This window comes from Patagioenas fasciata, chromosome 10 (genome assembly GCF_037038585.1).
Source record: "Patagioenas fasciata isolate bPatFas1 chromosome 10, bPatFas1.hap1, whole genome shotgun sequence".
Classification (NCBI taxonomy): domain Eukaryota; kingdom Metazoa; phylum Chordata; class Aves; order Columbiformes; family Columbidae; genus Patagioenas; species Patagioenas fasciata.
In genome coordinates this window covers 7,092,149-7,104,358 of record NC_092529.1, presented here as the reverse complement: position 1 = coordinate 7,104,358, position 12,210 = coordinate 7,092,149, and the positions used below count along the sequence as shown (strand labels likewise).

The following is a 12,210-nucleotide window of genomic DNA, read 5'->3' as shown; positions in this document are numbered from 1 at the left end:
TATCCTATCAACTCTGAAGTCAACATTCAAGAAACAGGCAATTTTAAATCTTCAAAACAAATTTTCTGAAATTATTCATGTTTGGGTTTTTTTTGCCTTACCTCTCGAAAGGCTAAATCATAAAGACAAATAATCATGTTTTTCTTCAGCTAGCCAGTTACAAGAATAAGTCAAAAATACCTTGGAAGATCCATGTAATATTCCATATTCCTGTTTCCCACAAACCTTTTGCTTTTTTAAGTCTTCAACTCTCAAAGACCCCCAGCCCCTCCAAAAAAACCACCCCAAACCAGCCCCCAAACCAAGCAGGGGAGCAGGAGAATGTGCCCAGCAGCTCTGCCTTGCTCTTGCATTTCCTCAGCACATCATTAGAGTCTCACCAGGAACCAGTGAGAGAGCAGGTGTAACCTATAAATCAACCTACCCATCAAGTGCAATCTCTGTCAAATGTCGGCATTTTTGCTGGGAGCAGCATCCAGGTCTAGATTTGGAACAGCAAAACCTATAAGCATGGCCTTTCAAGGAGAAACCCAACCACTCATTGCAGAAGAAAACTCTGAGAAGCCAAATCCGCTTCCTCACATCTGGAGCTCTGGCTCAAGGCTGGTGCTACGGGAGTAATTTGCATTTCTTGCAGGTTACATGGGGTCATTTTAGGAAGATGGAGAGGATTTGAAAGCCAAACATGCACTTCTAGGGCAATCATAGGTCATCTTTCCTCCTTCCTAACATTTCTTAACTCAGCATGATCCCCCTCAGGGTACACAGCCCCTCAATTAAAATGAGGTATATCTTATCAATAAAGAGACTGTAGGAGACCATATGCAAGCTTGCAGGCTAAATAACAGCTTATATATTATGCGATCTTTGTGTACACATAATCAAGAATAATTAAGTTAGCCTTTTTATTTGTCATGTTCAGCTTAAACCACAGAAAAATTCATTCAGTTTTAAAAACACGGAACATCAGTACCTCCTAAAACAAGATGTATCTGGATGAAAATTTGACAAAATTAATCTAGGAACAGATTCTACAGTCAGATGCTATTACTTAAGGACTCAAACATTTCCAGTGAAGTCGATAAGTGGAATAAAAAGGAAATATGACTCCCTTTATTGGAAAAAAAAAAAAAAACAAAACAGAATCTGATTAAGCACATAACTGAATGGGATTTGGACATTTAACTCCCTCTGAACCCTTTTAAAGTTTCACCCTGAAAGAACAGTAACTAATGGATCATGTGGGGGCAGATAAGGAGGCCTGAAGTCCCAGTGCTCACCTGATACTGCCTTCGATTCAAGAAAATCAAACATATTGCAGACAACATCTTCAAGTACTTCACTAAACGTGGTCTTAAATACATTTTATGGGTGAATTTCAATGAGGGCTGGCATCTCTGAGAATTTCTGAATAGTCCAGCATCAGATTATACTTTTAGCTTTTTGTTAACATTCTATTGCCATTCAAGGCTCAGATTCAACGTTAAACCTCTACTTCTCTTTTTATTTCAGGTCAACCACTCCCTTTTTGTCTTTAAACCCAAGAGTGAAATATGTCATTCATAAATTCTGAATAATGTCATCACGGAATAGTCATACAGAGACTCAGCTGCTAAGATTCAAAACGCTGCTCTTGTGGGGACAAAAAATAATCCCTACATGTGCCTGGCTGGCTGTGACCCACTAAAAAGAATTATTTGCTTAAGCAAACCTAAATCTTATTTATGAGATGAGGGTTCTAATTATATATATTAGAAAAATGTGTCAAAATGATAGGGAGTGTCTAGCCTCTCAAAGCCCAGGCTTGCTTAAAACAAGACAAACCACATCATGGTGTGGCAAGAGACTTTCTTAAGAGTGCTCCAACACGCCAGTTAGGAATGAAAGGAAAATTGCCACCAAAAGACATTTTTAGCATTAATCCCCTATACCGTAACACATCCTAAAGCTACAGGAGCACATTGTGTTCTCAGATGGGGAGGAGTTTGAAGAAAACTTTGGTAATTCACAGCAGAAAGCAACAGCAAAACCTGCATTTTCAAATCCTTCCATTTGCTAGAGGAAACCACTGATTTCCATCTCTCTGACACTTATCAGGAAGAATGGGTAATAAAGACTATAACTTAACCTTTACTGAAAATTATCCCACACATGTGCATCAGTATCAATTTAAGGGGGGAAAAACACCACCAAAAAACCCCAAAGCAGAAGTAGAGGTAATTTTCACCACGCTACCTGAAGAGCTTTCAGCTACCCAGAGGAATATACCACTCACGTATCTACACGCCCAAGGGAACCTGCCAATTGCTTTTTTGTAATTGCACAGCGCTCCATGAGTATCTAAGCACATAATGAACATAGGAGAGACAAATAGTGTAAGGCATATCACAGAATCTCTCAATTTAATTTTCTTTTCTGGAATTCATGAACAATCTTCATTTACATGGCTTGACTTGAGCTCTGCCACAGTGGGGATGCAGCAGGGTGGGACATGCTGGGCACCTAGAAATTAAGTGTGCACTGAAAATGGTCCTATTGACAGATCCTGATGTCTGACCCCTATTTTTGACCTTAAAAATTGTTTCCACAAAAAAATGCAGCAACTCCTTCAAACACCATTTTACTTTCAACATCTTTTGAAGGAACAGTGACTCCAAACGTATTATATTCACCTACTGAACAGTTATGTTATGAATAGGTGACTAAAACAAACAAGGACAAAATACGCACAGTGAAGTACTGAACAGAGCTGCTCTGAAGTGTTTTCTCAATGCCCATATGCTATAGTGCACTTTTGGTCCTAAATCTTCATTAAAACCTCCAAGGCCACCTCATTGTGGATGCTGCAAACCCTCCCTGCAGCGCTGCCCCTGATGCTCAGAGCCTCCCACAATGAAGGGGGTTTATGCAAAATGCAGGTTTCTATTTGCAATCAAAGGACTCGTCTTGTTCATTTATACAAAAGCCATCTGTCTTTCCTGAGCACTCCCAAAGAAACATGGCACTGAAATTCGAAGCGTATTAGCTAAGGAATTATCCACGACAGCTTGAAAACTGCACAGCCGTCTTGTAAACAAGGTAAATTCAGCACCACTGCATCTGAAATGCAGGGCTAGCTGGCTGCTATAAGGTGCATAGGGATGTTTTCATACAAATTCTTTAAACACTAATATGTATGTATATATATCAACACAAAATTCAAGAGCAAAATGAGAGAATATCAAATAATATCCCACAGGATGGGTTACTTGGAATCCCTCACCACCACTCAGTCTCCTCACCTTCTTTCTGAAGGGATTAGATTTGAAACACATTGCACTCCAGAATATGCTATTTGAGTTTATGGTCAGGCACATACAGAACATTACAATTTTAACCTTTATGTTGAGGGCAAACACATGTAGCTTGTTTTTCAGAGGTCTAAAAGCAGCCGCTTGCCATGTTTCCATCAGCAGAGCACACTTTTGAAAGAGTAACACATAATGCTCCACAAGATGCACAGTGTGTGCCAGAGAAGTCAACAGGAAGTCTGACCCCTATGAGCCAGTAATTTTTCTAAAGGCTCCTTTCACCCAGGTGCCCTCCAAGCCAAATATGTTACTTTGGACTAAAACTCCATCTTCTACCTGTAAGGACTATCCAGGCTCATGTAGTTCCTAGAAAAGGAAAAACCTTCTTCCAAAAAAAGCTGAAACCATGTTTCCAACTGAAATTCCGCCCTATCACATGCTCTCTGAAATCAATAAAGTGAAGGTAAAGTTTTCTATCTTGTCAGGATTTTGTCCCGTGACATTCGGCAGCAAAATCACTGTGTGCAATTATAAACTAATCTCTATTTCACTGCAATGTGAATGCTTATCTAAGAAGACTATCTACAGGTATAAGATATCTGAAACACACAAAAAGTCAGTGTAATAACATTGATAACATCATTTGTCTGTTGCTGCTGTGCTGCATCTGTAGCATTTAATCTATATCAACAATGTAGAATACAGCCTTCCAATGCTGTGGTAGTATTTTGACATCAGGCCTGTGAGGAACTACGAGTCAACGATGTGGGAACAAGCGTTGGAAGACGACAAGAAGCAAGGACTGTATACTTATTGATACATTAAGGTTGGAGTGATTAATACAGGATCGATACATCAAGGACAGGGGGGTAACTTGTGATAGATCAAAAAAAGCTTTTACAGTAGCAACTTTTGTGGGAATGCAAAAAGTACTGCTTATATAATGCACAACTTAAGTAATGCTTGAGCAAGCATCCTAGCAAGTATAAATACAAGCCTGAATTTGTAATAAATGTCTCTCATTGCACCTTAGAGTGTCCGTGCCTCATTCACTACAGAATGCTGAGAAAACATTTGAGACATTTATGAAAAAGAAACTACATGAAAAAAGGCAAAAGAGAACACTACAAACATGTGGGTTGCTCTAAAGCACAGGTCTGTGCGGAAACCCACAGCCCAAGCCGCTGGTCGGCTGCGCATTCGGCAGCACCCGTGAGCAAACACTGCGCTGGACCCGCATGGGAAGGTCACAGGCTCCGATGGTTCATCACTATTGCCTCCATCAAAATCACTTGGCAGAATGATTAAACACAAAAAACCATCTGACTAAGAAAAAACATCAAGTTATGCATGAAAAATGAGATTATGGCATCAGAATGAAGGTCACTGCAAATATGCTGACCAGGAAATCACTTCAAAGTTAACTGCAGTAAAAGCGGCTTGGACCTGTTGCTTGAAAAATATTTATTTTCTGTTTATGTTACACAGGCATTTTGTCTGTTTACACTCCATAATTCCATCTGAAAGGGCAGAGAGGTGACAAGCCCTAGCAAGCACATCTCATCTGGCAAAGAGCAGCCCCTCTGTACATTTGGAAACAACTGCCACTTTATCCTAGACTCTTACATATGCACATAGCAAAAACCAGAGTGGAAAGCTAAAGCAACAAATAAGCAATGAGAATATGGTCAGCCAGAGTAAAAGGTCTCTGAAATAAATAAGTTTATTCATCTTACATGACAGCCATGCATAACGTGTAATACCTTTAAACAAAATGTAATGTCTCAGAAGGGTAATGTTTCTATTTTCCATACCAATAAGGGCTACCAGCACACATGACTTGAACAGCTACAGCTTCACATGTGTCTTACGCCCTGTTAGCAGGCAAGAGTTTGACAGTGTTAGGACGGAGCAGAAACAATTGAAAGAGACAATGGCAAAACCAGCGTAACACAGCAGCTGTGCTGGGCAGCAGAGGAAACGGTCAGCCCAGGGTAATCCAGAGCAAGGGTAGAGACAGCCTGAAGAATAAGGTGCTTATTGTACCTTCATCAGCAAACAGTTGCTTGATGCAAACCCTGACAAACAGTTCCAACCCCTTCAGATGCTGTTGGCACCTCCACCAGTTGCTACCATGATGCTGAGCCCCAGGCAGGAAAAGCAAGTTATTCGATATTTTAAAATAAAAGCATCAGGAAGCTAGACACAGCAATCACATTTTTACGTTACACTGACCCTCAATTTAAAAGACTTAAAATAGCATTTATATTTCTGGTGCAAAAAAAAACCAAACAACCCAGTCTGATCAAAAATGAAGTAAGTTTCTCAGTGACAAGCTGAAAGAGCTGACAGCGTTCAGGAGCGCTGCACTATTGATACCCTCCACCCAAACAGGTCAGGACCACCTTCTGCTCTAGTGAGAACCCCAAACCTCATCAGACACTGGGGAGCAAACAGTCTAACCCATCCTCCTGGTTTTAGTCAACGCTCACATTTCTATACTATATTCCAGTCTAGTAAAACCCAATGCTTGCAACAGCTGCCGCACGACCAGTCCTAACTCTTCATGGAAAGTGATTCTAAAGTTTTCATCTGTAAGTCGTCACTGCCCCAGCTAACGGGGCAGAGCTCACCCTTCGGTGATGGCTTGGGACCCCACACCCCAAATTTCTCCACAGCTGCTTGCAGTCCCCAGTGCCAGCGGGGCAACTCACGCCGGTCCAAGCAGGGTCCCTTGCTGTCGCCAGACCTCCTGTGGCTGCAGCCCCTCTGGAGAAGCTGTTGAGCCCACCAGGGAGGTTCCTTTGGGATGGAAGATCTCTTTGGGCACCGCAGCTCCTCTGGCACCTTCCCCAAGAGGTCCATCCCCTGCTCCTCCTCCCACAGCTCATGGCATGCGACAGAGAGCTGGTTAACCCTTTCCATGGAACAGCAGTAACGCCAATTTTTCCGTTTTTCTGATCTAAGAAATCCCCTTGCCCCTGCTCCCACCACTACTGCCCAAAGTTCAGCTGAAAACAGCAGCAAGCACACCCACTGTGTCTGTGTCTGATGGTTTCTGCCTCAGCTTCCCCTGCTAGACAGCTGGTTCAAAAATACCCCTTACAAGTAACAAAGTGACCTTTCAACAGCTTTGCCATCAATACTTGTTCTTCATGATCTGCATTATACTAGCAGCTTTAGAGATGGAAGATAAGACCAGTTTTACAAAGTTTTATTATAACCATCTTAATCCTCAGCTACATAAAGGTTATTGCCACAGAATAGTTGGCTCAGGCTTTCATCAGTGTTAAAAGATGATTACTTAAGCCTGCAAATTGAAATGTAACATCTAATCAGGAATCCTCTGATTAATCATTATTCTTTGCCATCTTGGATATTGCTTTGATAAATGAGACTTGGTAGTCTTACCAAGTCTTAATTACCAATATTCCAGATGGTTAAGAGTCATACAGTTTTCTCTGGGTATGTGGGGCTCTCTATTTGTGGCTCTAAATGCCTAGAGCCAGGTTGCCTTAACACCAGCCGACTGTGATGGCAGCTCCACAAACTGCTCACCCAACGCCTGCCCAGAGCAGCAGGTAATACCCTGACAATTCCAGTTGAATTAGACTAGTTATACCGGTATTCCGTTCAGGACACAAGGTCCCAGAGCTTAAAATTAGAAGAGGATCTTCTTGTCACCGTGCGAAGCTTTAGAGCCCAAGGAGGTGCCTCCTAAGCAACCTACCAAGATGGCATTTAGAGCACATCTGAAGGACTACATACCTAAATGAAGCCAACAAGCATTGTGCCAAACAAAACAAACTCTTCCTCATAGGGAAGAAGTGGAATAACATGATAAAGCATTGTGCAATAACAATGTGGAACAAGCAGCCATCCTTATACGGATTTGGGCAAGCAACTTCACTGAGCCAAACCTATTTAACTGGTTTGAGAAAATGCAGGATGTGTTTCCAGCAACGCTCTGCAGCCTCCCATCCCTGCACCCCTCCCTGCCCCGCAGCGCCACCAGGAGCTGCTCCAGCCAGAGCCGTGCAGATAACTGCACCGCTCAGCCACTGCTGCTGCCCTTTTAATTTTTTGTAATTATTTCTGAGTAGCTATGGCTTAAGGCAACACTCTAAGAAGAGTTAAACCACCAGAAATCAGGGTTGCAGTCCACTGGGAAAGATTCACTTTTACCAAGCTACAAATGTTGGCTTGCAGCAGTTTACACAGAAATGGGCTAAAAAGCTGCTTCCCCTCACCAGATGCATCCTGCTTTCAGAAAGTGATGACATCTCTCACATTTCCAGCAAGGATGTCCTCCTGTGTCTTGCGATACCAACTTCAACTTTTAAAGACTGACTCCCAGATCATTCACACCCTCCCTTTCCCACCAGGTCAGGGTTACCACAGCTGGGCAGCACAGCCATCTACAGCAAGAGCACCAACGTCCCGGCATCACTGTCTTCAGTGGTGGGAAGATACATGCTGAACAATAAACTATATGCATAAAAATCAAACCGCACATAAACCCAACATCTGGCACACGCAACTGTTCAGGTAGCTAATGAAACCATCCCTATATCCAGTGTGAGATTAGCATACAGCAAACCAGAAAATGCAATTTTAACCTCAAGCAGTGTTTGCTGACTGCAGGATTTCACAGAACCATGTTTGCACTGACATGATTCAGAAAACCTCTTCGACAAAGCAAGTGGTCATAAGCACCTTTCAAAATCAACAAGTTACTAAGTTTCATTTGGGAAGATTTTTGCAGTTGGGTAAGAAGAATACAAACTAATTTTGGGACCACACTTTGAGACAGAGAGATGGATCTGCTCAATATATCTATCATCTAAGCCTAACTACTCTTTCTACCTTATAGGTCAAATAAACAAAAGTAACCTTATCTATAGCCAATCTTTGCAGGTTTTAGTGCCATTTTCCAAGGATTATCCTCTCTGCATCCCCAGTGTGCAGACTGCATCTTTTGGAGATTCCTGAGGGCCAAACCACACAGCTCACTATTTTCTTTTGTAAAAACCAGATGGAAACAAGTACCTGGGCAAATTTTTGACAAACCGTCTGTTCAACATAATCTATTCTGAAAAAAAAACCCTCCTGTAACTCTCATATTCACTTAACCAAGTAGAAGAGAACATAACCACAGCTGCCAAAGCCTTTGGCAAGTCTCATTTCTCTGCAGTCAGTGATTTGCAATCTGATAGCATCTTACAGACTCAGGAGTTTTTTCAGGCATTTACAGTACAGCTCACACAGACAAATACATTTATCATCTGGGGTTGAGAGTGTTAGAGAAGGTATTTTATTTTGTGTAGAGATTAATTTAGATGAGCTGCTCCTCCAGCCTAACCTCACCTGAAAATGCAGCAAACCAGTTTTCGTAGTTCCTTTCTGAGGATTACAAGGCCTTGCAAAGTTCCAAAACAGATCTAAAGCTCCTCTGGCTGACTCCAAAACTAAACACTGCTATATTTTCCCTTTAATATCTTCAGATATTTGTTATGCACACAAACAGAGAATGCGTGCTGGAAATCTAAATCAAACATCCTCCACCATAGGTATTTAGGCTGTAATCTACAAATTAGTTGTTTTGGCTTTGTGCGAAACTTGATCAAGTCTGAAGAGTCCCCATTTAGAAGCAAAAGATTTTTCCCTGTTCATTCTTCCCAATTTTTGGCTAATGGAGACAAAAATCAGCAAATATTACTGAAATGATTTCCTGCAGCTGCAGTACAGTCGGATACAATCCAACCGTGGAATTGCAAAAGGTTACAGAGAAACCTGCCACAGGTTTGTGTAACTCAAAGCTCAGATACCTCAGCTTCTACAACACTACGCATTTGGCAGTACTGATACATCACTGAAATATGTTTTTAAACCTTCAGATTACAAAATCCCAGTACAAGTTAAGGAGGTTTACTCACACAGGTTACTTTCCGGTAAATTTGAGCAGCATTCTGGCATTCTGAGTAAGGGTATTCTGAGGTAGCCATTTCCAACATGCACATTCCAAAAGCATAGACATCCACAGATTCATCGTAGTGTTCCTCATACATTTCCGGGGCCATAAATTCTGGTGTACCTACAAAGATACCACAAAAAGAATGCACATTTCTGATCAAGCCTAAATGGCTTTAAGCACAATCCTATAATCACGCCTATAAAAGCGTGCCCACCATAGCTGCATAAGGGTGCATGCAAGATTATTTCAAAAGAAGGAAAGAACTAGAATAAGCTCAAGCATCCTCCATGGAAGAAGCCCAAGGTCAGTGTACCCACCCCCCATGGCTCACTGGTAATAATTCAAGGCAGAAGAAGGGACAACAAAAAAATACAAGTATTGAAATCTCAAAAACTAACAAGAGAACGCAATATGGCACATTGCCTGACCATACTGGAAATCACAAAACGGTTTATTTTTCTGGGTGAACAGAAGGGTGTGTACAGGTTTGGGGAGGTGAAAAGGAGAGAAGAAACGACAACCCTCACTGTGTTTTAAATCAGTGCCAATTTGCAGTTTTCTCCTCCAGAGATACATAGCAACCACCTGGCAGACAGACAGCACTTAGAAAATCGCAGTGTCACAAATCACCTACAAAGTCACGCACAAAACACTCAACATAATTCTGCCACTGGTTCAGTGGGACAAATCAGTGAGGCTACTCACAGAATAAGGTCCCACTCAACAGGGATTAGGGTGTCAGAAATCTGAGGCAACTGGGTAAACATGAGGTGAAGCACCATCCTCACTGCTTCACAACAGGAACCTGCAGCTTTGTGACAAGCAGCAACTTATGACACCTGCAACATTTGCACGGCAAACTACTCTGAAAAGTGTGATCTTAAAGGGAAAAATTAACACTTTGGTAATTTATTCCAGGAACCATATGTCCCAGTGTAATTTCTGCTTAGGAGTCAAGACTAATTTATTTCCTTTTGACATTTAGAAAATATGAAGCAAGAGAGAGCAACACAGTCATGGGGGAGAGAGGACCAGTGAGCGCCAGGATGCCGAGAGGAACACAAGAGGTCTTGGGTCACAGGAAGGACCTGGACAAACTCTGTAATTAAAAAGTAATTGTAATTAAATTAACATATACCTGGGAAAAATATAGTTGTTGTATATGTTTGGGGACTTCACATAAGCAATTTTTTTTAAACAGCAACATAAACAACATCTTGGAATTAGTGTCTGTCAGTATAACTCTGCTCATGCGTGTCTTCTGAAGCAGACTTGGCCTAATGCACAAAACGAGCCTCAGTACAAGCATTTCTGTAAAATTCATTTTGCAAAATTCACGAATAATCTCTCTCCTTGTTTATGGACCTTCCACATCAAAGACACCCATTCCTTCAGCCTTTGTAAACCAGTCAGACCCACATCACCACAGCTTGACCAAGTGCCTGCTCTGGGGGTTTCCCTCCCAGCCTCACACAGGCGCTGGTTGCTGCTGCGAAACAGTTAACAGCTGTCAGAAAGGGAATGTTTTTCAGAGCTGCTACCTTGTTTTAGAAGGAACAAAACTCCAAGGCAGAAGTGAACCTCATGAATTATGGAGCATTTAAAGCAAATCTGAAAAAGTGATAGTGACAGTCTAAGACACAAATGAAATTCTTGACACCATTCCAAAATAGCATGAAAATGAATTTTCCCCCCATCGCTTGGGAGCAGGAAGGAGTACATACAATATTTTTAAACAAAACAGACCACCTGGATGTAAAGTCATCTCCTCAGCCCCTCCTGGGCTCCCTGCAGGGACACGCCGCAAGGTCAGACCAGCATCAGCAATGGCACCATCGCAGCGAGGGAACACTGGCCCTTGGCCATGCTGACTTCATTCCCTTCAGGCCCATGTAAAATTGCAGCTACTAATATTCCTTTAAAGCTACTACATCTACGGAAGGGCCAGAATTACTCATCTCAGCAGTGTGAGCCCTCCTGATTCGTTGCTTGGAGTAGCACTACTCATGAGAAAGATCAACTCTGTTCCGTTGCCAAATGAATGCAGACACCTTGCCAGCAACCTGCAGCCCTCCTCAGTATTGAATTTCTTGTGGACGTAAGCATGCTTTGGCAGCGTTGTGGTAACAACTGATTTTTACAAAAACTTGTATTGTGTTCCTGATGATATTCCCAGTATTGGTGCTACTGAATTTATTCCATTATATCCCAAGGACAATTGTTACACTGCAAAAAAATTATGCAAAGAAACACTGACCCTCAGCAGTAAAAAAAAAACCCACCAGTTGTTAGTACTTCAACTAGAGAAACTGAACAGATATAAACCAACTTGGTTTCACTAAAATCACAGTTAAGCAGACCCACAGTAGCCATGCACATATCTTAAACTTCTATCATTTTGACTTCAATGATACTGGGCTCCCTAAGCATTAAGGCAAATACTTTTGTACCAGTAATTGTAAAGAATTATGATCTCTTAAAGTTCGAGATGCTAAAATAATCATTTAAGCAACTACTGCCTGAAATATGGGATGCTGTTTTCATATATAGTAAAGGAACAGTGGTTGCCACTATCACTTTGCTAATTCTAATTATATAGAACCTAATTTCCATTTATATTATAAACTGAAATATGACTGTGCACAATAACCTTCCCATTTTCAGCACCATTTCTCAGGAATTTGCAGCTTCCTAGAACCATCACCTACACATCTTAACAGGGGAGATTTGCTAAGGGAACTTGGTTAAAAAAAAAGACACAAAATGTGTAAGTATTCAGGAAAAACATTACATTTACAAAGAAAACATTAAACATAACTGTTGCAAGGCAACTATGTCCTTCGACGGTCATTCAGAAAACATCCTCCCAGTTCAGCAAACCCACGTTCTCCCACTCCTTGTGTGGGCACCACCTGAGGGCATCACCCATCGCATATCCTAGGGGAT

General features: G+C 41.6%; 1 protein-coding gene across 12 annotated transcripts in view; it reads right to left on the bottom strand.

The window, feature by feature from the left end:
* The window catches only part of WNK2 (WNK lysine deficient protein kinase 2), a 110,624-nt gene that overhangs the window by 58,475 nt on the left and 39,939 nt on the right, over positions 1–12,210 (bottom strand). For all 12 annotated transcript variants that reach the window (XM_071813017.1, XM_071813009.1, XM_071813014.1 and 9 more), the window contains exon 5: positions 9,227–9,384. In XM_071813017.1, coding sequence (XP_071669118.1) covers positions 9,227–9,384 — 158 coding nt within the window. The remainder of the gene's footprint in view (positions 1–9,226; positions 9,385–12,210) is intronic.